At 42.1% G+C, this 27,843-nt stretch overlaps 1 protein-coding gene across 1 annotated transcript; it reads left to right on the forward strand.

The window, feature by feature from the left end:
- Positions 1 to 25,058, forward strand: cpxm2 (carboxypeptidase X (M14 family), member 2). The gene is made up of 14 exons (XM_076760686.1): positions 1 to 283; positions 2,651 to 2,752; positions 6,962 to 7,071; positions 9,666 to 9,805; positions 12,221 to 12,305; positions 13,469 to 13,619; positions 14,667 to 14,755; positions 17,097 to 17,220; positions 17,431 to 17,627; positions 18,791 to 18,970; positions 19,903 to 20,200; positions 20,542 to 20,681; positions 21,985 to 22,084; positions 24,212 to 25,058. The coding sequence occupies exons 1-14, from the start codon at positions 1 to 3 to the stop codon at positions 24,466 to 24,468; spliced, it is 2,256 nt and encodes a 751-aa protein (XP_076616801.1). The 3' UTR covers positions 24,469 to 25,058.
- Positions 25,059 to 27,843: the final 2,785 nt, after the last annotated feature.

A 27,843-nucleotide genomic window follows, 5' to 3' on the forward strand; every position in this document is an offset into this window, starting at 1 on the left:
ATGACAAGACAGCGCCTCAGCCTCCTAACCCCCCTGGCTCTGCTGGGACTCCTCGTGGGGCTTGCAGACCTCAGCCATGGCTCTGCCGGCGAGGATGAGGATTACTATATGCAGGAGCTGCTGACAAGGGACCAGTACAATCAGGTCCAAATGCTGGAGAAGCCTCTGGCCTCGATACCTGACAGGCATGAGCATCCCAGCCAAAACCCTGGCAAGAAAGTGGCCAAGGGAAAAGCAGAGAGCAGCAGGCAGACGGATAAAACCACAGCTGATGCTAAATCAGGTAAAACCAGTGCCATCTCATAGAAGGACAATGCTTGGCTGTTTTTGCTTTTCTTACAGTTTCAATCTCAAGCTGTCACGTGGATGCAGTAGTGAAGGTTTTTTCTTGCTCTAGAAATCCTTCACAAAATCATGAAATGGGCAAACAATCATTTTTTAAAAGGTGATGGTAGAGGTTTGTGTGGCTGCAGCATCTAAACTGAAAAACTGAAGTTCTGCTGAAACTTTTGAGTAACCTCATGAGTCAGTGTAACCACTAGATGACAGTGTGTGGCTTTAAGGCAAGTTTTGACAGTTTTTTCAATAGAATGAACATGACAGCATTGTACGTATAGAATAAGAAAGGATATGCTTTGTAAATGAACAGTAAAACAAACAAACAAAAAAAAATCATGATCAATAACACTTGGTTCTTTTGCTTTTTGTATCACCTGACACAAGTGAACAAAGGGAGATTTGCAGTGCAGCATAGAGCTAAAAGTTGGAAGTTGCAGGTTAGTATTTAGAAAGTAACTGCTGAATTACCTTAACATTCAGCCACACGCTGCACACACTCACATGATGACGAGTTCAAGCAGAAAATTGGAGACACTTAAGAGGAGCACCTGAATTCAATTCACATGGTGATATATGTGCAGAGAAATAACAATGACCTCCGCAGGTAGTCCTCCCCCTCTTTCCCCCATACGCATAGATCAGAGTCATGTTTCTGTGTGGCTTCTGCACAAGAGCAAGATTAACAGCCTCACGCAAGACAGAGGTCAGGACTGCATTATACGCTGGATCCAGAACACGTGAAATCCACGTTTTCCCGAAGGCAGTGCTGTGCTCTTCATATAGAAATGCACAGCTCAACAGTGGCTGTATGGGACCTGCAGCACATGCAGTAGCAGGTTTGTAGGTATGTCTGAGATCCCGCCAGGGGATTGGAGGACAGTAACAGGCGTGAGCGCTTCAGTTGGTTGGTGGCAGATAATTTAGAGCAGCTGTGTCGACAGTGACCTCATGTTTCAGGCATCTGGCTGCACGTGTCTCTACAGGGATACCTGCTGCAGGTGGGACTACAAGAAGAATAATAGTGTTAACACTGAAACATGCAAAAGTCATATGGAGCTGCTTGATTTATCTCCACCACACTGCATTGTGAGACAGTTAAGTTGGTTGATGGTTGAACAAAAACTGGAAACTTGTCATCAAAGGCCGGAAATGATTGAATAGATTAATTGAAGTATTGCACTTAAAGCTGCACTGGTCAATAATTTCATATTAACAATGGATAAAATGACTGTGTGTAATGTGAAATGGGTCGATCACAGTGACAAACCCACAGAGAATGAACTAATCGGCAGTTCTCCTCAGCTTTAGAGAACATTTTAGCACCTTTAAGATCATTGTTTTGGTTTTGCTGCCAATAGCAACAATAAAACTGTTTACAGCAAAAATCTCTAATAACCATCGGTGAAATGTTTTTCAGTGTTGTAGGTTTTCATCCATTCCAACATGAGCATGTAGAGTGAAATGTGGGTGAAAATGTTGCATCTAAGATTTAGCATCTTTATACCCCAGGTACACATTGAACCACCCATAATTTAAAGCCTTTCGATATTTGAGTGCATTTGACACCATAAAGGTCTTATTTTTAATATGGGACATTTACATTATGTATTTATTGTGTTATTACTACTTTGATCCACCTGAAATGGCCATGAGTAGGACATTGCCTGCAGCTCGCAGGATCTAAATGATCAGAACCTTCTATATCCGTTACCCTGAACCACATATGCTGCTCGGAGCATTGCTGAGGATTTAGCCTGTCCCCAGAATGAGACGAGGATAAAGACTTTCAGATGTGAGAAGGATTGTTATCACGTGGGACCTATTCTGACCTGACACTCAGTCAAATAAAAAGCACACGCTTCTCTTCCATCTCCAGTTGCTGCAATGTGACTCCCTGCCCCCATCCTTCCTCTCATACATGACCGCTTTGAACCTGAAGGCAGTTATCTTATACATGATATCACAGTATTAACGAAATGAGAGTGCGAATTGAAAATGCGGCGTTGGCTGAGCTAATGTGATTCAGGGACATACTGCAATCACATGCAAGGAGCACAGAGTTAAAAGTTTTCAAATCCTGTGCCCAGAGATTGTCTGGTGGTTCAGCCTCCAGTCTTGAATCTATCCATGTGTGTAGGACTGAATCCAGCCAAAGCTTTGTTTTCTCTGTCAACAATATTGCTTTTCCCTCTCTACATTGACAACAATGAAAGAATGAGCAAATTTAGAGGTGATTCAACCTGTCAAAGCCTCTTTCAAACATTAAAAAGTTTCGCTTTTGTTCCTGTATAAATGTCACTCCCTTCCTCAGTGAAAACGGCCAACAAAAAGGCTGAGAAGAACAAGAAGAGCGCCCTGAAAACCCCAAACAGCATCTCAGAAGGAGAGGGCCGGTACACCTTGCTGAAAGAAGGTGAGTGAAAAATCGATGTCACTCTCACTTGTTATGGGAAATTCATGATCTCATAAAAATGCATCTTGCCTCCAGTGCACAGGGATCATTTCTCCGCTTTCACGGGAGCCGTTAGGATGGGAAAAAAGAAACAAACTCTCTCACAGATGACAAATATTTTGGAAAGGCAAAGAGTTTTCGGAAAGCGTATTTTCCCTGGGAGGGAAAAGTCTGGCAATATAAAAATGATGCTCTCAGAAGTGGAGTCAAGCCACAGAGGCACTGATGTCCTCTTGAAGCATTGTGTTTGGTTTCCATGGATCACAGTGTATTTGCTAAACTGAAGCCAGGATGCCCAGTAGCCTTCCTGTCATGACGATGACAGATTAAACTCGCTCGACTGAAAGCATGATTCGGGGCAAAGCACGTGTGCTTTGATCTCAGACTTTCCACAGCTCTGAACATGCTGATATTGCCCTTATTAGACTTATTTACAGAGTGTCTAACATTTCTAGTGTAACTGGAAGCTGTGTTTAATAATGCTGGGATATTAAGAGTGCTGTAGAGGCCAACTGTGAATTTATGTGTTTATATTGAAGTTATTGTAAGGACCCTACTGAGACAGACAGAAAGGCTGCCATTTTTAATTTGGCACTCGGGAGCAGAAAGTTGGATATTCTTGTATGTTGGAAAATGGGAACTCAGTGCCGCCACGCCTGGCACAATGACGCCCACACAGTCAAAATCTGGAAGGCTCATACTCCCAAAATCATGTTGTCACGGCTGAAATGGTGACTCAACACCAATCTGTTTTCCAAATTTCTCTCCTGGTAGCGGCTGATTCGCCCGGGTCACGCTCCGACTGCTTCGACAATGTAAAAATCATACACCTTCTACATTTCAAGAGCATTACTAAGCTCTAAAATGTTTTAACATCCAAATTTTTAATTAGTCAGTCATTGCTGGAGATGTAGCCGAACCTCAGTGCCTGCCACATCAACACATACCAAAGCAATAGGGAATTCATTAACTGGGGTCTCTAAGACCAGCGATCAAAGTGGATGTTTCATCAGCTCACTCATGGTTCCAGAGGTGATGTGCAGAAACATGTTGAAACAAGATGTTTCTGTTCAGATATCACAGTTTGTAATGTGCACAAATACAGAAGCTGAGTTTGATAAAATGCTGCTGAGTTCAGTAAAACTTACCTGGTCTTGCTTTAATATTTTGCAGGACACTAGTTCTGCTGCTAGAGCGCTTCTCAAAACGGGATCCTCAAAAATTCACTGTGTCAATTAAAAAATCTAAACCCGACCAAGCTGACTGAACTGTGATCCCAGTATTGGTTTTGGGCCTCAGCCCTAACATGACAGCATGTCTCCACTGTCTGTCTGTTTGGTCATTACACTTTGTTGTTGAAGCTAGATTGTGCAGTTTCTCTTGCGAAAGATTGCATGCAGATGGTGATAATGATTTAGGGCTTTGCAACATGGCGGGCACCCATCTATTTTTTCGCCCCGCTGACCTTGATCCTTTGGGCTGCTTCGAGGGCCGAGTTGTCCCTAATGTGTTGTGATCACTCCATTCAGAAAGCCTGCAGACTTACTGTATGTGTCTGACTCCAAGAGGATTTTAAATCTAGGCATACAGTACAGGGTCACAAGTGGATGAACACGTGTTTTATTGCTGTGTAGAGTTACTGTGAACACTACTGTAACTGCTTTTACCAGTGGCTAAGTGAAGTGAAGTTTTACAGCAGAAATTAATTTGGTCTTGAGATGTGTTTGTTTTGTGCACCAAACGTAAATTGTGTCATGCATGTGTGGATTTTGGATGCTGATCTTCTTTGCGTCCCTGAAAATTTTGTGGCGTGTGATTGACGGTGTTCAGTGTCTCACACATATCATGCTGCAGGAACAGTAATACAATGCAAAGCCTGCTTCCTTTCTGGATTAAATATACTTCACTACAGAACTCTACATCCAAATGCACATGTTGTAAAAGCAAAAGCCCGGATCTACAGTAAATTCCTTTGTGAATATTACACTCCTTGGTGTTCATTTTTTGTGAAGGTGGTCTGGCTGTGTGACAGCGACATGTGCAGCATATACTGCATGTACAAACAGACCGATGCCCAATTGGAAATTCTTGGTCTGAAATTCCATTGCTGTGATCCAGGGAAGTCTGCAAAGAGCTTGATCTGGCCCAAAGAGCCGTTGGGCACAGGGGATTTTACGCATCAACCCTGATTTGCCCATTTGGCCCTGGTGATATTCATTGTAGTGTAAAAGATGAGCCAATCTCACACAAAGACCTCTTTCTAGTAAACACCATCTCGCTTTCTGCAATTACTTAAAGACAGGCATTTGTTCAGATGAACTGCAAACTCCCACCAGCGGCAAATGAGAGCCTTTTTAATTGATGTGCTGCTTTCTCTTTTAAAGACTGTGTTTTTCTGAAGTAAATTCAGGGTGCCATGAACAGGCTGCCTGCCTGCCAAACCATTGCTGTGGCAGCAGTGGGTGTTAATGGATAAGTGGCATGCTCAAGGAGTTAATTAAAAGACGATTATTCATATTGATGACTGTTAGTTTCCATCATGCCATCACTACAGCCAGGAAAGATAGGAACTATGAGACTCAATGCATCATGGATTACTCTAGTTCTTTGATTTGGGCAGGAAAGATACTTACACAGTATAGTATGATCATCTACAGTAATGAACACTTAATATAAATGTAGTAAATGCAACTTTTTGAAAACAGTTTTATTTATTTCAGGATTCAAGACAGCGAGTTAAATTCACCCTGATTCACTTGAAAAAATATACAAAAAACATCTGGATACATGGATCACTGGCGCTGGGAAAGAATCCGATACGGACTCATAAAAACATCATTTTTTAAGTTGAGTGTTATTGACATTGCAGCATTTCAGCATGACTAAACTTGGAGCCATACTGTACAACATGCCTCCAACAAGCATCAGGGTCACACACTGTACAGCTTTGTGCTCCACAGCTGTGTATCCACTAATTCTACACATCACCATCAGTGTGCGAGTCATGCATGGAGAGTACAGTTCAGCCACTGGAAGCAAGTCTGAGAGTGATGTCAGCTGGCATATTTCAGCCTGGGCTTGGAGACAGAACAGAAAAACAGAAACAAATATGTGGGCATCACAAGGTTGCGTTTTGGGAAATGTAAGATTTTTACATAAATCATGTTATATCAATCACACTGATGTTAGTTTATTCATTTTAAGAATGGCTTTTCACTTTTTTTGCAAATGAACTCTTCAACTGTCGGCGATCAGCAGTATGACAATGTTAATAAACCAACCGTGGTAATTTCTACATGGAAAGATCTTCCTTTGATCATAATAAATATGCCTGACAGGTTTGCAGTTTGCAATTTCCCTTTCTCACTTCCATTATAGTGCTATAGTCATTTCAACAATTTAATCATGTATTCAGGGTGCGGTTAGATGGCTGTGATAGGTGTGCATTGCAAAATTACATAAAGGAAGCGTTCATAGTAAACCGTCATTAATCAACCATGAATATTGATGCTTTGAAATTCACAGCAGTTCAGACATCAAACCCTCTGTCACGCTGCTGAACTCCATTTTGTTCACGGAGGCTCACCTTTTGTATTTTGATTTTCCAGGTTTGGAGAAAATGAGCTGTTTACACACACACACACACACACACACACGATGCACATGAACTTATTTGGCTCCATTCAAGCTCAGAGTGTGATGTGGGTACTGTGGGTGAACAAATTTGCTGCAAGGGAGACTTGCTTGATGGAAGAGTTTCCATCTTGATTTATTATTTTTTTTAGTTGGGGGGCAGAATGAAGAAATATCAACACTGACAATGGCATGTAATAACAATCAGAGTCTGCTTCATTTTGGGCATTTCACATTATTAGAATGATACTGTATCGTACTCTTTGTGTTGACTACATTAGGCTCTCTGTATAGAGCGCCTATTATTAGATCTTTTCAGTAACAAACACAGAGTGCAGCTGCTGCCTTGTTTGCTTCACACATTCAAGCTCACTGTGCAGAGTCTAAATTGCTCATTATTGTTGAGTCTAGTTATTAACAAATGCATGGACCCTGACTCAGGAGCTACGCTGTGCAGAAAGCAATGCTCCTGGGGCAATGCAACACATGATACATAACATTACCATCACAAGCCAATTTGTCATTCTTGTTACCTAGAATGCCCTCCCATGGGACTGGAGAATTTGAAGATTGATGATTTCCAGCTTCACGCTTCAACTACGAAACGCTACGGCCTTGGCGCACACAGGGGTCGTCTTAACATCCAGGTAAGGCAGGAATGTAAAGTGTTGGCGTAGCTTGGACACGCTTGCCAAAAATGTTTGGGTAGCATCATACCCTGGGCAATTTCACCTTTCCTTGGAAACTTTCATAATTTGTGCAGTCATTTTTTTTTCCTCAAAGGAGCAATATAAAAAAAATATATGATCCAGAGATAGCATCTTTTAATTTCAGGATCAGTTTGAGTTCATATTTAAGCTCCATGGAAAGACGTCGGCTGGGATGACTGGCTTTTGCTTCAGTTAAATGTGGATGACATTATCGCTCTGTTTCAGCTCGCAGCATATTTTAATACTCCAAAGCTAACTCAACAGAGAAAGCAATAGTGTTGCCATCAAACCAGGGGCACATCCCCAAACCTAATAAAGAGGATTGGCATCTGGGAGAAGAGGTATTTCCTGTTAGTGCAAGCTGTGCTACGAGGGTATTAGCCTGCACACAGTCTGCAGCGAGCCTCATCTTCTGCTCCGAATACAACTGCACAATTAATGAAACACACACACACACACACACACACACACACACACACACACACACACACACACACACACATGCTCTTAATTCGCTCAAGACGACCAGGCATTGTGTTTCAGGAAATCAACAAAACAAAGGACTTGTTGTTTGGATTTCTCTGTTCACCTCTGTGTCTCTCTGTGTTCACCGCCTGTCAGGGATCATAGAGGGACAGAGATAATGTCCATTCTCGAGGAAAAATTATCTGTAAATCAGGAGAAACACATAGAAAGCAGATGTTCCCTGTTGAACCGGGCCTGTGGCCAGTGGACTTGGTTTGCTTTACTTACTTAGTTTGTTTAGATTCCAGACACCAACAGCTCTGTGATGAATTTAACTTTCTTTCAATATCAGGAAGATGCATACTTGCAGGAAAACGTGAACAAATGAAATTCTAGAGGACACTGAAATGGCTCATTCTTTTTAGATTTGCAATAACTATAATAGAAACGTTTAAAAGGGTTTAAAAACTGTGCCCCTACCCTGCAAAAAAATGTATACAGTCAATTATGGGGTACATGTGCCAGGTTTTTTTCATTCAGGTAAGTAGTTCATGAAAGGTCTGCACCTGGATCTGGACTGGCACCAGAAAGTAATCGCTTGTTCCGTGGCCAAAGCTTTGCCATATTTCACTGAAATCTGTTAACAAGTTTTTTTTTTTAGATATTCTGCTAACTGACAGACAAAGAGGACATAAAACAGACCCTCCTTGGCAGAATTATTTGCAGATCTCACAAATCATTCAACAGTAAAATAGAGATGCATTTTTGCTTCAGGAATTCAGTTTGAGGAAGCTGAACACCTCCTTCTTACAGCTAGAACATGCTCATCTTAGCTGCGAGGAAATGAAAATATGGGCGTCGTTTGGAGACGTTTTCTTTCATGTTCTACATGTTTTCTTTCCAATGCAAGCAAACATATTTTTCTTTCCGCTTCTAACTTGCATCCTGACAGGAAGTTGGATCAACCACTCGGCTTGTTTCAAGCACAGTGCCACACGACATGTTCAGATCTGGGAGATGTGCATTGGCTCCTCCACAGCCTTCCCCGCATAGACCCTGCATAGACCCACAGAGACTGACGTTTACATGTACACTTGCAGAACTATGATTGTGGAAATACAGTTTTTCACTGAGGACTCCTCATATGCACAAGACTAATTCAAGTCCATCAACTATTTCATGATAGTAAAGACTTCTACTAGATATAGCAAATAGGTCGCATTCAGTGGAGACATCTGAAGGCCCACTCAACGCCAAACACATTTAAATGGTCTGACTATAACCAGTGATGTTGAACACTGACTTGATATAGTTAACAAAACCTATATATAGTCCCAAATCCATAATTTCATAATGTAAATGTATATCACATCCAATTTGTCTGTGTTCAGATCTGTAAATAATTAGACTTGGCAGTTCTGATCAAGATGTACTGACATTACGCACACAGGATGCACAGTGCAGCATGTCATCATAATGTTTACGTTTGGATGGAGAAGATGAACAATGTTGCCTGTCAGCATGTGAGTGTGACTCCTCACACATCTCCCCCTGAGCCAGTAGTGTCATCTGGTCCGGGCTTTATGGAGAGAGCAGCATTTTACGCATTATAATTAGTTTAACATTTTCAGCTGTTGGACCAAGTGCATGTTACGTCAGTAGCATGTACACTGAAACTATTGCAGGAAAATGGGAAAAAAAATAAGGTTAGATGGTGTCTATAACAGTCAGCTCTGTCTGACAGATGTGTCCTGCTTTCATTCCCGTAACTTCACTGGCTTTGTTTTGCTGTAACATCCATTTAAGTATGATCCAGTCCAGCCTTAGTAGTGTAGCTTATACTCTACCTGTCTGTATTATTTAGCTAACTAAACATCTCTGTCTTCTGACTTCTCCACACTTAAACCCTCTCCACCGTCAGCACTTAAGCAGTGACCTTTGATAAATTCATAACAAAAGCAAGCAAATCAGACGTTTTACCAGCCAGTGTTTGCATCATATGTGGACTGTGCGTGTTTGTGGTTCCACATGGACATCTGGAATAAAATTGTGTTTCTGGCCTGCAGGCTGGCCTTTATGAAGATGACCTCTATGACGGGGCCTGGTGTGCTGGGAGAGATGACCCGCTGCAGTGGTTCGAGGTGGATGCCAGGAGGCTGACAAAGTTCACGGGGGTCATCACACAAGGCAGGAGCTCCCTCTGGTCGTGAGTAGAAACCCTGCAGACATGCAGGGAGTGTTGCAGATGATCGTCGATGAGCATTTTCTCGTCCAAGCTAACTTGAAAGGATCATTGTGGGGGGTGGATGACTCCTGGTGATATCTGCTGATGTCTGTTTGGAGGTGGATTTAAATCATCAGTGGAAATTCATCAGACTGTTGTTTGTTCTTTGTTTCAGGCATATAGTCCTAATAAAAAAAGAAAGGCAAAATATGAGGAAAAGATGAGAAATAAACATTATATCAAGCTCTGCATTCTGTCAATTACATGAAACCTGCAAAGAAAAATGCAAGTCTCAACCTGGATAGTCCTAGAAAAGCTTTTTGCTTTAATAACCTTCATTACTACATCCCCATTTATTAGTGACATAGGTTGGCATCATGAACTTTGTATGAAAACAAGACAGTCTGCAAACGTGCTAGCAGCTCTGTGATGCTGCACTTCTTGTAGTCACACTTGTGCTTTGTGCTGGATGCTAACGTCAGCAGGCTAAAATGCTCACAATGACAATGCTAACATGCTGATCTTCAGCATGCATTTTTGCTATGCTTACCATCTTAGTATGACATGCTAGAATGCTAAGATTTGCTAATTAGCACTAAACACAAAGTACAGTACGGTCCAGGAATACATCCAATAGTTCTTGAGATGCTTCACTCAAGACCACAAATGTCAAACTCATGATGGCACGAGAGGAAACATGGGGGATCATGAGAGTCGGTAGGAGTCATCCTCTGGGGACCATGAATGCTCAAAATTTCATGGCAATCCATCCAACATTTGTTGAGATGAAGTCTATTTGGACCAAAGTGGTGGACTGAGCGGCAGACCACTAATTGCATCCACAGAGCCATGTCGCTAGCATGGCTAATAAAAACCCAATTACTTGGCCAAAAATCTAATTAAATATGCCATGAGTTTCAGAAGTAGACAGGCAGCGATAATCGCTCTCGAACTCTGAACGCCTCTAACCCCAACTGGAAAATTGGACTTCACGAATCTAAACAAAACAAGCTTTTCAATCTCGTCCACATGGTGCTGAACCTTCACTGGTGTTTGCCCTTTTCTAAGTCTTCTCTGATCCCCTCACTGTGGGATTAAGGATTTATGAGTTTGATTGATTGGAGTGCAGCCTCATTCTTTCATCTCTCTTAAAAGGTCACTACATTATAAAAATAACACTGGGGTGAAAAGATTTCACTGTGCTGTGAGCTTGTTCACCACACTGAGATGACGAGGAAAAAGAGGGATTTAACCAGCGGACAGTATTCTTTAAACTGTATCAATTGTAATTCCTTATATTTACAGTTAGAGTTTAGTGACTATAGTATGGGGTGAGTCATCCAGCTGCTAACAGCGTCTGTAAAGTGTGTTAAGATATAAGCTACAGTGGCATCAGATCTCCATAGTGTTTTATGTACTTAACTTCCAAATACAAAGGGAATGGTATGCAACCTTCCACTGCTTCAGCTCATCAGTACATGAGTCCGCCAAACAATTTTTTAACAACCACGTAGCCCAAATTTCTCAAAGATCACTTAAACTCTTCTGTAAAGCATCGAAAAAGGATTTCTTTTAGTCCTTAATTCAACCAAGAAAACCAACAACTGCCTCTGTTCCCATTTTCCCTAACTTCAACCTGCTCAGACTTCGCCCCTTAATGATATTTGGCAACTTCTGGCCTTTGTAACTCTTAATTGGGGAGGGTGGCGCAGACTTCTGGAAACTGCTGCGTAGTTAGAGAGCATGGGGAGATTCTTTAGAGGCTGAGTTTGTAATTTTCCTTCAAGGGCGCAGAAGACACCGATGCCTAAGACAGGATATCTCCGCAATTAGCTCTGTAGGGCATGTAACTGTCTGCGGTGGCAGCTCGGGGGGCTTCTGTCTATAACAGTGCTTTAATTAGCAGAACTGGGAATTCTTACCAGGCTGGACCAGCTCAGCACTGATGTCTTTATCCAAAAGCATGGCAGTCACTGCCAGCCTACGTACTGCACACGCTGGGCAGAGCTCTGTGTGGCACGACGGGACATTAAGTCATCAGTCTTTTTCCGACAGACATAAAAAATTATTTTGATGTTTCAACTCTCCCTGATCTGACTAAGCTATTCCAAGGGCCAATACCAGGGTGTTTGCAGGTTTTAGCTCCTCAGCTACAACTCCTTTTCCTACTTTTTTGAAAGGGTTTTGGTCAGAATTTTAGTCTCCCTGGTCTCTAATACTTTTAGGCTATCCAGATTTTTGTCATGGTAGGTGTTAATTGTGGAAGGCAGCTGCATGCCTCAAGTTTCTAGATCAAAGTAATTATGCAAGAAATACAGCATGCATCCACCCATTAAACCATTTGCATTGAATTTAGCCTGAGTGGATATTTCTCTTCTTCCTCTGTTTTTCTTGAAGGAGTGATTGGGTGACCTCGTACAGGGTCATGGTGAGCAACGACAGTCACACCTGGATAACACTGAAGAACGGCTCAAAAGACTTGGTGAGTAACAATTGCGACATTTAAAGCTGCTATCTAGTGACATATAACTATAAAGCAGGCAGCTTCTATCACACTGAAAGGCTTTTGAGCTCAAGCATTGTTCGTTCTCCGTGTAAACCAGCTTGATATAGCGTCTTGTTTTCTGTGCCCTTGATTGACTGGAACCAGAAGGAGATATGAATTCTTGCTTCAGAGCAATTACGGAGGAAGATTTAGATCTCTGCCTATTTCCAAGCTTAATGAGCTGAGAGGCAATAGTAAATACTGATGATCCTCAAGCAGATGGAAACCTCATCCTGGCTCATTGTTCATCTCTTCTCTACTTGGGCATTTCCTGTAATTGAATAGACAGAAACTAAATACAGGAATGCCTCGACAGCAAAGTAAAGCAGCAACTGATGCATTCGGCTGCAGAATAATAACAACATTAATAATCCTATTATCAGTGAACATGCTGATCAGATTAAGATGATATTTCTGAGGGAAATCATATCCTTGTTGCTCCCCACTGTGGTTCACGTCCCAGCTAATGAAGTTTTGGTTGTAACTGTACACTCCCCTGGCTGGTGGAGTCATCCATGTGGGAGATAATGCCCCTTCAGTAATTTAGTCTCTGCTACAAGCTTCCCGCTCACCCACTCACCCACCTTTTGTGCCAAATGCCAAACTGCACTGTTGGTCTTTCAAAATGCCAAAAGGTGCAGAGAAGAACTACCGCCGTGGGTGTTAAAATTTACAATAAACTCCCAGTGGTATCAGGGTTTAATGACATTCTGCAGGTACTCGATGTGTGTTTGTTTAAGGGTTTTGTGGACTAAAGCATGGAAACAAATCCCACCATCTTTTTTTCATTCTCCTGTGCATGTTCTAACTGAATGCATTTATATCGAAAGGCTTCTTTAATATTTACTGCACGCTCTGTCCTTCACACAAGGTGATTTTGTAATTTTATTAGATTTTTAGGGGGCCTTTAAACATCTAGACAGGGACAATCGATGACTATTAGCATTCTAGGCTACATTTGACTCATTTACAGCTGAAGGCACTGTCCATGAGAGGCACACTAAATAAATGAATGCATGAGCTACAATCAACTGACATTCACTCTGCAGAGAAATCCTGTTCTTTATTCACCATCTGGTTGATCCCTTTTGCCTCAGTAGATCTTCAGTGGTAACAGGGAAAAGGAGATCCCGGTCAGGAACATCTTCCCCGCGCCTGTGGTCGCCCGATACATTCGAGTCAACCCTCGCTCTTGGTTCAACAGCGGCAATATCTGCATGAGAGTGGAGATCCTTGGCTGTCCTATGCCAGGTGACGGGTTTGTATGGACAGAGCCGACACATGAATGATTCCTGCCACTGGAGGGTAGAAATATTAGAGTGATACGCGTCCTTGTTCAGACTGACATTAGCCTTGCGTGAAGAAATGCATCACCTATTTGTCCGAATGAGGCCATCACACTGACACAGTGGATCAACATTTTTAGAAGTGCAGTTTATTCTGCAACACAAAAAGGCCTTTGTGACAGTTATCTCATGATTCTTGTGACAAAAATTAAAAATATTAGGGTTAGAGGATTGTTGTGTCCACCATGAGCCTTTGTTGCTCCATAACAGCATCAAAGTATTTCCTCATTTGATCCAGATGGGCAAGACTTTACTGAGCCTCAAAACTCACAGATCTGTGATTCAAACTGCAATGTCAGGATTTCAATGTCTCACCTTTTTGACACAACAGGGTTGTTTTCAGTCTCAACACCCACTGAGTCGTGTGACCAATTTAAAAATCATATATTTTTATATTGACTTGATCTCAATGTGCAGAGTGTTGATTATAGGAAAAGTCCACTAAGTCCAAACCTGGCCTACTTACCTCAGCTGGTATCCAGCCATGCAGATTGTGGTTTTATGTGCTGAGGATCATTTCCTACACAAAAAAATGTCCCAATGGAAACTTTGCACAGCGATATTATCCACAGTAACTGGATCATTGTTTCTGGAAAAACAGGTTGCTGTTGAGTAATTAATGTGTAACTGCTGAGTGCCGGGAGCACAACAAATTGAATTAAATTTCTCTTCCTTCGTTTTGGGGTGGCAGAAACCTCAGAGGCAGATATCTTAAAATCTTGGCACCAAATACCCAAACTTGCTGCATGGTGTGATACCAGAGAAAGTCTTTGTAACTTGGCTGAACTTCACCCAAACTGGAGGAAAGAGGGCAGGTGCTCTGCATTTTTTTGTCTTGAAACACACGGCAGGACTGATCATTCCTTTCCTTTGGTATCATTGTGAATAAAAGTAGCTAAACCACCTCCTTCTCTGAATGTCAATGACTATATGCTTTTTCAATTCCCAACAGATCCAAATAATTATTATCACAGGCGGAATGAGGTCATAACAACAGACAAGCTGGACTTCAGACACCACAGCTACAAAGAAATGAGGCAGGTGAGTCACAGCGAAAGCAACACATATCAGTCGATTTACAGGGCCGCAGCTCTAATTTCTTATTCAGCAAAGACACCAGAGTATGGAGCAATAAAACATCTTGTGTGACTGTGAGCCAATACAGGACAAGTTGTGTCCTTCGCAAGAACAAAGTGTGCAACAGTAACAAATGAAGCGAGTGCTGCCAGCCACATGAAAATGCATAAAGCATCTCCTGGGCTGTGTCATTACTTATTCATATAGTTGTCATGAACAGTAGCCTGTTTGTACTGAGAAGGACGACAGCTGTATTTGTCACCGCTTACATGCTGACAGAGTGGTTGTGAAGGTACAAGTGCCGTGAATCGTAATCGTCCCTAATGTAGCAGCTCCCCTGTGCCAAACAGGCGACTCCAGGTGTCCTAAACTGCTGTTATGACCCACAATGACATGAAGTACAATTAATGCTCTGAACGTATGGCTCATTGCAAAACAGCAGCTTTTTTCTGGCGGGACAGCCTGAAATGCTACTCCAACAACATCAAAATGAATTAAATGGACTGTTTTCTCCTCTCTCTTTCTTTACCTTTGAGGCTAATGTGTGTCACGCAGGGTGTCCAGCCTCAATACGCCTTCACAAAGGAAGGAAAGACTATTTTTGAAACTCAGCGTCTAAAGCCTTTTCACTCTTGACATTTCTTTTCTCTGTGCAGGTACCTGGTACCGTATCTCCTTATCCGTATCACAGCGGTTTAAATAGTGTAGTGCCAGAACCTCAAAGAGGAAATAGCCCATTGGGGCTTCTGAAATAACGTACATGCCCCATGAGAGTGAAAAAGATATCTGTAGCATTGCTGAAGGACTTTCCTTCTCTTAGATCACAACTGATTGTAACGTAGCAGCTCAGGGAATACTGACTTTATGAAAGGGTGGCCAACTGAAAGACATAGCTGAATTTGAATTTTCTGAATTTGATGCCATTTCAAACAAGTTGGGATAGGAGCAACTAAAGACTGGGAAAGATGTGGAACACTCCAAAAACACCTGTTTGGAACATTCCACAGGTAAATGGGTTCATTGGTAACAGGTGATAATATCATGATTGGGTATGAAAGGGGCATCCTGGAAAGGTTCAGTGGGCCATAAACGAGGATGGAGCGAGGTTCACCACTTTGTGAGACACATGATATGACATCATAGGTGGAAAGAACATTTTACACATCCTTCAAAGAGGGAGACGACACATTACCTTGACATTACATGCCGGCCAAGAAACTTGCCTTTAATGATATCATTAACCTAAGAGGACAGTTACTGAAAGTAGATCAAAACACAGTCTGTCCTGTTCAGTTTTATTATGTTTCTATGAGAAGAAATAAACACACCTGAGTGGCAGTGTATTAAAAGACTGGATTTATGACAGCACGGTCCACACTGATCAGGTGTATTTATCGAGGGAATGCTGTGCTTTATTACACTGCGAGGAGGATTTTGACTTGTAATCATTTGTTTTAGGAACAAAAGCAGATTTTTGTTTAATGACTTATTGGTTGAAAAAGTCAAGATGCAACCCAGACTTAATTAAAACCCCATCACTCCTGACTGGTTAATGACCTCTGCAGCAGCTGGTACAGCACAGATTTCTGACATTACTGCTTTACTTCACAGCTTGTTAGTCCTTTTCTGGCTGCGCTTCCTCTTTGTGTCTCCACTTATGTCCATATGGGTAAATGATAATTGTTTCTATTTTAATCAGCTCCTCTACAAGCCTGTCTTCATAATTACTGTGACTGGTTTTCACACAGAAACCCTCCTCGCTCACTGACTCGAGTGTTATTAAATAAAAGTCTCCACCACAGAACTGGTTATATTGTTTTTGAAATTTCCAATAACTTGGAGATTATTTTGTACTCTTTTGAGGTATTTATCTCTAAAATCTAATATTCCTGACTTATGAGCCACAATCAAACTTAAAAAAAAAAACATCTTTGTGTTTAAAGCCAAAAACATTTTCCCAAGAGGCTCATTGAGACAATACGTTTTCATGTCCTTTGAGTAAAAGACATTCATAATTGTACATGAGGGAAAGTGCCTGTTTGAATGCACTGGCAGCAAAATGTTCTCAAATCTGTCAAAGCATTTCTCTGTAACATTAAATATTTCTCACTAAATGTATAACAGTTAAAGTTAAAGTGCAAATAATTGTAATTCTTGTGAACATGATTTAGCCTCTGGGCGCCTTCTTAGGATTTGAGTAAATCTATATTTTGTTCTTCTCTACTTCTCTACTAACCATGTGAATGCTGCAGTAGGTTGATTTCAGACATTTTTTGAGTCGTGCTTTATTATTTACCTTCCACAGCTTATGAAGGTGGTGAATGAAATGTGTCCCAACGTCACCCGGATCTATAACATAGGAAAGAGCCACAATGGCCTCAAGCTGTATGCCATAGAGATTTCTGACAACCCAGGAGAGCATGAGGTCGGTGAGTATATTCAAGGCAACAGTGTGCTCTAATGCGCCAGGACGTGATTGCTCAGTTTAATGCACAATAATAACAACATCAGCGACGTCACGCTGTGTTCTTCGCAGTGTTTTTCTCGGTGTGGCTGTACATGTAGTAGCAGCGACTGCATATTTAATCACCGTCGATCTTTCGGCCCCATCTCTCCCTTCATGTGAACCTGTTGACCAGGTGAGCCGGAGTTTCGTTACACAGCGGGTTCCCATGGTAATGAGGTGCTGGGACGGGAGCTGCTCCTCCTGCTGATGCAGTTCATGTGTCAGGAGTATCTGTCCGGCAACCAGCGGATACGTCACCTGGTGGAAGAGACCAGGATCCATCTAGTGCCATCTGTCAACCCCGATGGGTACGAGAAAGCCTTTGAAGTGGTAGGTCTGCACGACGGCCATTAGTGACCTCATATCACTCGCTGGCCTCTGGTGAAAACAGCACCATATCTGCAGGTACATGCCGGAAAATTGGTTAGAAAGATCCGGAGGAATATATATAAAATGAACAATGTATGTGCAGTATGAGTGAAAATGAGTGGACATGAGCTCCCTGTTCAGCTGTGAAATAACAGTGAAACACATGTTGTTGGGCATGCTCTGAAATCAGCTGCAGCTCTGCTAGATTAAAGGCACAATATTAATGAAACACAAACCGACGAAAACAAGTAAGGGAGGTCAAAAGGAAGTCTGAAAGCGTTTGGCTGCGGTACATCAATGACATCATGTCATTTGGTGGCCTGATGTGTGAGTGCAGTGAACATACTGCAACACTCTGTTTCTCATAAGCTAATAATGTGCCTAACAACTAATTTCCTGAACTGAAATTTGCATGTGCATGCACAGTGAAAAGTGATGAACCTATTCAACCCATCGAGTCCTGTAAGAGAGCAGCAGACAGGCCAGTTTTATCATGGCTGAAGCTTCATCAATCTATAATGTAAAAGGGTCAGTAGTAATGCTGCACCCAGATCTGCATCTCTACATACTTTAGCAGCTTTTAGCCTGTCTTGGATCATTGTTTTGCTTTTCTGGCTGCACATGGACTTTAAGGTTATGCCAGTAAAACCATGGCCAGTTATTTCCAGCAAACGATCTCAAAGAAGAGTAGGTGCTACCTGTGTGTTTGTTTTGGAGTTTTTCTCCCCCTACTGATCCAAAAGTACTTAATGCAGCTTAAAGTGCTTTTTGGTTGCCAGTGTTGACCTTCCTTCACTCTACAGCATGTTCATGGTTGACCAGCTGTGTGGACGGCTGAGCTTTGTGATCATTGGGAGGTCAGCAGTGTTAGGATTTGTTCAGATGTTGCTGTTGTGAGTTGTGATGACAGGAGGCCAAAGTTGCTGATGGAGCTGCTGTACCCTTGGCACCTGTCTTTGACCTGATACCACTGTTATCCTCTTTAAGGATGAAGACAACTCCACACTTCCCGCCACGTCATCTGAACCATGTTACAGCTCCATCTGCGACCGTAAAACCAGTGATAACTCCCATTGTCTCTGAATTTCCCTCATATTGCACCTGTTTCTTTTTCTTTTACCCAGGGTTCAGAGCTCAGCGGCTGGTCTCTGGGTCGATGGAGCAATGATGGAATAGACATTCACCACAACTTCCCTGATCTCAACTCCATACTGTGGGAAGCTGAAGTCAAGAAGTGGATCCCTCGCAAAATGTTCAACCACCATGTGCCCATCCCAGAGTGGTACCAGTCTAGAAACGCCTCAGTGAGTCTGACTGACTCTGTTAGATAGACTGTATCATACTCTAAACTCATTTAATGTGTCAGTTTCAGCATCCCTACATGAATGCATGCGATTTTCAAATTAGGGGTTTCCAGGCTGCAGTTTGTGAGAGATTTTTGTTTTAGAATTTTAGAAAAGGTGACAGCTTTTATTGTTTATAATCTGAAGAAAAAAAAAAGCCAGCATCACAGTTAATTTTCCATTGACTTCACCTACAGGTGACAAATTCTGACCGTTTGCACGTGTCCTGCGCCTCCTCCTGTTTAACAAAAACATCCCACAGTGAAAACAATCCTTCGCTTGGAAAGGGTAAAACAGCCACGTGGGCATGTCAGCGCCGTCTATTCTGGGAGAAGCGGATGCGTTTGCTATTTGTGACGAAGAGGCTGTGAGCTAAAATATACCCAGCGATCTATTTAAAGCTCATCCTCACGAGTGTTTTGACGTTACTGAGAACCACGAGTGAGTCACACAGCGCCTCCAGAATAGCTGCTGCAGCTGCAGAGCTGGGATCCCCATCTGTGCTCAGGAAGCTGTGAAAACTGTCCCCGCTCGCCTCACTGACCGGCCCAACCGGTGCTTAGAGATAGCGGGGCTGGTTTAATTAGATGAGCCCAAACAGCAGGGGCAATTTTATCAATATCCTGATTGGAACATGCAAATACAAGCCACTGGGTGCTAGACGCCCTGCTGCCTCTTGATGAGAATTTGTTCACTTTTCAGAATAAATATTAGTGGAAGTAGTTTACAGCATGGGAGTGTGTGAAGAGCCGTTTCCATAGTGTCATCACTCCCTCTTGAGAGCACATTGCAGTGAAATTGTTTTCAGCATGAGGGAGTTAATTTAGCAAACACAGTACTGAGATGATTGCACAAATTACATTATCCTCGCCTCTCCTGTGTCCCCGCTGTAGGTTGCTGTGGAGACACGAGCTCTGATAGCGTGGATGGAGAAGATGCCCTTTGTGCTGGGCGGTAACCTCCAGGGAGGGGAGCTGGTGGTGACCTTCCCCTATGACAAAACCCGCTCCCAAGGGGTGACCAGGGAGCAGACGCCTACCCCGGATGACCACGTCTTCCGCTGGCTGGCCTTCTCCTACGCGTCCACCCACCGCCTGATGACTGACGCCAACCAAAGGGTCTGCCACACGGAGGCTTTTGCCAAGGAGGACGGCACCATCAACGGAGCGTCCTGGCACACCGCGGCAGGCAGTTAGTGTCCATTGCTGTTTTCTCACTGATCCTGACACTGTGTTATGCAGGATTTCTCTGCTCGGCTCTGAGCCTTTGAGCTGTAGCTTTGTTTAGCACCATGTGCACATCTGCATATTCAGCACCGAAGCCCTTTGGCTGTTTCAAAGCTTCTCGAAGCTTAAGCTTGTTTAAGCTTGAAGCATCGTGTAACAATTCAAAGGCAGACAAACAAAGAAAGAGTGAGACTGATTCAGATCCATTTCACTCTTAATTATTGCCACGAACTCTGGCCAATAACGGGACAACATGCCGACCTAAGTTGATGCTGGCCTTCAGATATGTTTCTCTTTTCTTGGCAGGTATGAATGATTTCAGCTATTTGCACACCAACTGCTTTGAGTTGTCGATGTACGTGGGTTGTGACAAATTCCCACATGAGAGCGAACTGCCTGAAGAGTGGGAGAACAATCGCGAGTCTCTTCTTGTCTTCATGGAGCAGGTGCAGAGGCAAAGCAGCCTCCTCAACTCACACATACACAAAAGAAAACCAGAGTGCATGCAAAGGAGCCACATAAACACATGCTTTTTAGTATTTTGGAGTTATTTTAGGAATATGGTAGTCTGTATTTCACTACTGATTTATTTCTGTTCCTCTCACTTTAGCACTCATTCAACAGGGCTGTATCAATACCTCATGAGCTGATCACATACAGTACTGAGTACTGAGCTGGAAACTGATGCCCTTTCTGAAATCTAATCACTGTTCTCGTTACCAGGTCGTCAAATAACGATTTTTGTCTTGCCCTTTGGTGTCCCTTTAGCATTTGCATGACACATAACAGACTTTCCAACTCCAACGTAGACCCATTTGTGGCAATGTTAGACACTCAGAGCGAGGTGACGTAGTATAAAGAGCAAAAAAAGTCTGGGGGCTTGCTGGCGAAGGAGGGAGAATCGGTTGTGATCCTCTGAAGAACACAGCACACAAACATCAGTCTGTCCCAAAACCTAAAGGCCAGGCTGAACCTGAGCCTCATCCCGTACCTGAGACCTGAGCTAATGCTGCATTCAGGTACTTGTTTTCTTATAAACTCAAATATTTATCATCATAGTACACACAATTTGTGAATATCAGTGGTAAACTCGCAAGTTCCATGATACATAAGTTGTGATGTTAAATTTAACACACAATAGAAACTTGGCATAAAATGTACCAGTAACAGTAAATATTGATAAAAGTTTTCTGTAATCTGCGATAAACAACAAATCCTGGCCAATAAGATAAAGAAACATGGAATCATTCATCTAATTATTGTTGTTTTTGCTGGCCCACGTCAGTATGTGTGAGTGTATTTGTCTATAATTGTTGACGATGTGAAAGCAAAAAGAAATTCCAGGTTTTATTAGTGGACAAGTTTTACCTGAATGCACACAGTGAATTAAAGGATGTAGAGGGCTCCAAAGCTATTGTGCTCCAAATTCAGAAGAAATAAAGCTGCATTATCAGCTGCACTTTGATAAGACTTTGAAATATGACAAGCCTGTTATGTTATATTCTCTCTGGTGATGTGGACTTCAGAGGATCCGGCCCCATGTTGGGACACAGCTTGTATTTAAATATTGAAGCTGGATGAGGAAAGATGTGTAAACACGCTCAACTATTGAACTGAGGACGATAAATTATACATCATATCATCACATCATGCAATACACATTGTGCTAAATGATGAAGTAGATGTCGATGTGGTAAATTTAAAGCAGGGTTCACACACGCTTGCATGGGTCATGCTTTTCGTATGCAGGTGCATCGCGGGATCAAAGGCGTGGTGAGGGATGTGCAAGGTCGTGGAATAGCTAATGCAATCATCTCTGTGGAGGGGATCAGCCATGATATCCGCACAGGTAAAATAACGCATCTAACCTGATCCTTATGGATAATTTCACCTCTTAATGGTTCATGTGAGCAGTCAGCACAAAGCAAACATGCTCACTCCAAACATTTGTTCTTTGTTGTCTCTAGTCATTGTCTATTTTGCAGCATGTGGATTTTTTTTTTTGCTTTGTCTCTGAAATTGTATGTGAGTAAGCTTAGATTTTGCAATCAAAGCAGCAGAGACTAGCTGCTCACTGACTCAGGATTGAGTCACTCTTACAGTAAGTTAGCATTCGAGTGTATGATGGAGTAAACGTCATAAACGAAAGCAGGTGATGTATTTTAGCAGTGCTGCAGGTTGGACTCTGACTCAGTGTCGCTGAGGCCCTCTGCTCTGAATCTGACTATTGATTGTGTGCCCTCAAGTCAATCTCTGCTGATGCCTGAAAAATGCAGCCTGCAGAGCCAAAGTAGTTTTGTACTAAGAGCGTGAAATCAAATGTCCAAAAGGACATTAGCCGTTATTATTCCTGGAAGTAAAAGCCACCGCTTCCTCTCTGAATCCTTTGCTATTCTCAGTTGCAGTCAAGAAGGATTTTAGGGTATTTATTTTGAAAGCTGCACCTTTTCAGCTGCTTTGAATTTGCTTTGGAGCCGTCTTCAAAAACAGACATTCGCGCAGCGGTCGTTGTTCCATCAGGATGAATCAGCTGTGGGCGCTGAGAAGGCAGGGCAGACAGCCTAGACTGAGAATTCATTAGCTCATTAGCATTTTATATTGAAGCACATCAGGAAACAATTAGATCCCCTTCTGCCATCTGAGTGTGAGTCATGTGAGCACAGACGTCCATGTGCAACTGCTCGGATCGACCGCAGACCCGCAGCAGAGGCAGACCTGCCATCATATTTCATTTGTCTCTGTGGTCGTTCAGACGTGTCAGGTGTGCGGATGAGCGGAAGGAAGCAACGCTGTCCTTTCTGTAAGTGAGTGGAGGGCTTAAAGTGCACATGTGCACCCGTGTTCCCAGGTCACATGAAGGCAGCCTTCTGCAGGGAGAGACCCAGAAGATCCAACTCGACAAAGCAGAGCTATTTTTAAAAAACTCTAAATAGGGATATAGAACACCTCCCTTCTCAAAAGTAGAGCACAAAGAACTCTCCAACTTTTATTTCAGGCTTTTAGATGAAGGCTTTTGTGAGGCTTGCTTTTTGCCACTGCTTAGTGGGCTGTTTAAATTCAGCTTTCTAGGACAAGATTTGCATATTGCTGCAGTTGCACAAATAATATGTGACTGCTCACACTTGTTGTGGTCTTACTTACATGTAATGTTTACATGATCCCGTACAGGTAAAACCCTCAAGGATCTCCAGGAAAATGTTACACCTGAGAGAAAAGTGGGGTTTTCCAGAAGGAGTTAGATCCACGTCTCTACGAATTAGACTTAAAGGGTGACTCCACCTACGCGGCACATGAGGGTCTGCTTACTATTCACAGGGAGAGTCTCAGTTTGGGATTGGACACTTAAAATTAGTATTATATAAGAGGAGTTAGAATTTATTATGCGTTGGGGTCATTATTTTTTTTGTTTCTTTATAATATTATAATATGAATTTATCGCTGCACCAATTTGAATCAGGCTAACTTTATTACAACTGTCATGCTTAGTTATCATTGATTTTGGTAGTTAAATAGACAACTTTAGAAGTGAAATACCATAAATTAGCTGATATGAAGCTACATTTCGTTATTCTTTAGATTATGCCAGACCATAAATTAGTGATCTGACTCGTTCTTGATTGATATCGGTGGTGAACTGAAACTTTATTGATCTGACATAATGCAGTGTTTAGCTGTGACGGCTTTGATGCTTTTCTCAGGAGCTTATTTTTATGGCTGGTGAGCCTCCTTTTTACAGTTTGTCCCTCCTCTGTTTATCGATAACCTTATGTGCTGCTGAAGAGGAATGATAGGCTGAGGCCAGCAGACCTGCAACTGACATCTGCTCTAAACACAAATTTCAGAGAACTCTTTAGTGCTTTTGGAGGTCAGTGCGGCAACTGGAGAGGTTAGATTGAGCCTGCACACCCCAACCCAACACTCAATGAAACTACTGTAAATAAGCACAGAGAAAATGTTTGTGTGTGTGTGTTTTCAGCTGCTGATGGCGATTACTGGCGCTTGCTGAACCCTGGAGAGTACAAAGTAACAGCCAGGGCTGAGGGCTACAGCCTCACCAGTAAGAAGTGCGAGGTGGGCTACGAGATGGGCGCCACCAGGTGCGACTTCGTCATCGGCCGCACCAACCTGTCGCGAATCAAAGAAATAATGGAAAAGTTCAACAAGCAGCCCATCAGGCTGCCCATCAGGCAGCTCCAAGCTCGCAGGTCCAGAGAGAGACGTCTGGGAACATAATGATTGTACGAGGAAGAGGGGGGGAAGAATTAAAAACAAACATCTGCTCTGATCAGACATGGGAGGAACTCCAAGCCACGGTTTGGACCTCTGTCAGATTCCTCCAGAGTGCTGTCAGAGGAATTAGTGTTTGAAGATTGAAAATATGGAATAATTTAAACGGGATGCTTTATTTGGTTTTCTTTCTGTTCGGTTGTGTTTCATCCCCAGGCATCAGATCTCTCTGTGCTCACTGTTGTCATCTGATCTTTTCTTAATTTCCAGCTTAAACCTTTAAGTATTTCATTGTGTCAGAGGCCATCTTTATGTTTATAACCCCCTTTTTTCAGTTTATAATCTACCATCATTCCTTGTGACATCAGCCATGCAGTAAATACTGATATTGCAGATAACAGAATATAATCACATTAGAACTTATTTTTTTAAATAAAAGAAAATGAATATATGGGTCATTATGTACATACTTATTAACTTATGTAACACAGTTATGTAAAACATTACAAAAGCTTTATTACCTGCACTTGTTCAATTTTCTGTCCTTAAGAAAGTGTGGACCCAGTGACCTTTTGTGTGTCATTGATTAGTTTTTTATACGCAAGTTATCAAATAAAGCCTATGTTTGCACAAATTGAAATTGTTTAATTGCTTTTGAGGAAACTTCAATAAAGCTTAATTTGTATAGCACCTTCATACAGGTTAACACATGATTTCATGATAGTGCTTTGTTTCATGGTTCTGTAATTTGTTAATTTCTTAAGTACTTTGGCACTAATTATAGAGAAAGCAATATACAGTTTGCACACTTTGCATTAATTAATTCCACTTAATTGGAGAACCTAGAAAACCTTTTAAACAGTGCAAAGCTGAACATGCAAAAATGTGAAATGCATAAATATTAGAAATAATGTTTGTCTACAGGAAAAGACACAGAAATATGTAATCAAGTTTTCAATGATGAATGAAAAAGTATTATTACTAACATTGTAATTATTGAGTTATTCAGAAATTCTGAAATTACACACATGTGAAATAAAAAGTTAAAAATATGACCTGTAAAATAATAATTTTAAAAAAAGCATGAAATTATCCAGAAATTACTGGATCACTGGAAAATTTAGCAGAACCAAAGTATCTCAAAGGCCAAACTAATGACACACTAATGATACAGTAGATATATATATTTCATATATATATATATATATCAAATGGATTGGGAATTGAAACAAGGCCGTGCAGAGATGAATGACAGTAAAGCATTTGCAGTACAGAGTGACGCTCTGAGCTGTTAATGGTTATTTGTATTAAAATGAACTCTGATTTTACATTCACCCCCGCTTGACTGAACGCCCCTAATGGGAAATCAACCCCATTTCATTCCTATAACTTAGTTGTAACCACTGTGGTTAATTTTAAGCGTCGTCTCATTTGATTTCTGCAGTAGTGAGATCGTATCTCGGGGAGTGCAGAGGAGGAAAGGCTCTAATTATCAGAGCGCTGCTGGGGCTTTTACAGATCACTGGCTTCTTCTGACAACAACACCAGCCTTCCTCCTCTCTGGCCAACATGCAATTAGAGGAAGACCTCAACCTCTTATCTCTTCCTCCAAAGGTTATTGAGCAGAGGCTCCACACCTGTCACCGTCTCAGAGCACTGGAGAGTATAAGACATATCAGAGCTTGTTAATATTACTGTGCTTTCTGTAGCTGCATAGTCAGTGACTTTGAATGTGAAACAGAGGGAATGTAAGTCATACAGACTGCGGGGTGTTAGATATTAAAGGATGTTGCAGGATTTTTGTAAATATGTATAACAGAGTATCTAAAGAAACCATGAAAGCCACTGGCTTTAAATCACCAGGGTTACTACAATTCATCCTGTGAGGAACATGATGGTACAAGATTTCGTGCCAGTCTGAGCCATATTTGCAGGACTTAGTGCTATCTGTTCCCAACATCCATCTTGAAACGGGTAAAAGGGCTTTAAGGAATGAGCTCCTGCAGCTCGGAATTTGTTGCCGAATGATTTGGTTGTTTTGGCACTTAAGACGTTTTCAAATCTCGATTGAAGAAGATGGAGGGAGGCAGGAAGGAAGTTGACGCTGAGCTCTTTGCCCCTGTGTGATCCAGCACATCTTATCTTATTGTCTGTAACTGTCATATGTTGTATGTCTGAAGCTCTCTTGGCCGGGACACTCCTGGAAAAGATATTTCTAATCTTGATGACGCTTTTTTCTTGGTTAAATACATTTTAAGTAAAAATAAATAAATAAACAAAAACAGCTGCGAAGCATTTCATGCAAAACCTCAAACAGTGACGCTGGTGAGGGAAAGTAATGGGATCACCAACGTCATTACGATTCACGTCTGGGCACCATGAATGTCTGGACAAAATGTCATGGCAATCCATCCTGAGAGCTGCTGCTAGCGTGGCAAAAAACATTAGCTTATATTGTTAGCACATAGCAATATAGGTTTCTTATCCAACAGATCTGATCTGCAGCTTACTTTTAAATGCAGCACTACTGTCGAGTTGAGTTTGGGGTGGCTGGGAGAATGGAGCACTCAAAACCTGCTTAGAAAGCCGTAGGGGTAAAAGAGCTCACTCTCAGACTTTGGGCACTTTCCACAGAAGCCATTTTAATATTCCTGGTGACATCTATCATTTTCATAGTGTCGAGAGGAGATGTCCACAGTTATGACCCCAACAGATGTTTGATGCTTCAAACTGTAATAGTGGTGATGCTTGTTAATTATAAGAACTTATAAGGCTAAATGAGGTCCAAACTTCTCCCATATTGACATGCAGACAATCCCCCTGAGTGAAGGTGGGTGGGTGTGGATCGTGGTGTGGTGGGGGGAGGGGGTTGTACGCTGTGCAGTGTAGCTGCTGTGGCCTGCAGCGGTGATACAGTACAGATGTGTGGGAAGACACAGGCACCAGTTGACCTTGCCAGCAGTTGAAAGGCCAGTGCTTCTTCAGAAGTCGGTCCAGGCTTTGAAGTGTCGGAGTGCCGGCCTGGATATCACAGGAGCGGGTCGCCATGCAGCACTGGTAAACCAGCTCTTAACCTCTGCTGCTCCGAAGCCTCGGAGACAGATTAGACTCTCTGCTGGCTCCGTGGACATTAAAGGCGACAAACAGATCAGCAGGGATGGAGGTGGAAAAGTCTTTTTGAAAAAGAATTCTGGAAACTTCTGCAAAGTTTAGACACATTATACAGTGTTCAGTTTTGCTCTTTTAAGAGCAAGAGGCAGAAATATAGTTAAACTCCAGCAAATTCCAGATCCTTGCCTACTTCCCCAATAACCATAATAACATTATAGTTATTTTAGGCTGGTGACACAGGCTGTACTTCTTCAATTTGTGAACCAAGTT

The sequence above is a fragment of the Chaetodon auriga genome, chromosome 20 (assembly GCF_051107435.1).
Source record: "Chaetodon auriga isolate fChaAug3 chromosome 20, fChaAug3.hap1, whole genome shotgun sequence".
In the NCBI taxonomy this organism is placed as follows: domain Eukaryota; kingdom Metazoa; phylum Chordata; class Actinopteri; order Chaetodontiformes; family Chaetodontidae; genus Chaetodon; species Chaetodon auriga.

Coding starts and splice junctions, on each gene's coding strand:
- cpxm2 (XM_076760686.1), top strand. CDS start 1: ATGACAAGACAGCGCCTCAGCCTCCTAACCCCCCTGGCTCTGCTGGGA. Junction 2,753..6,961: donor GTACACCTTGCTGAAAGAAG/GTGAGTGAAAAA, acceptor CTTGTTACCTAG/AATGCCCTCCCATGGGACTG. Junction 17,221..17,430: donor CCCAGGAGAGCATGAGGTCG/GTGAGTATATTC, acceptor CCTGTTGACCAG/GTGAGCCGGAGTTTCGTTAC.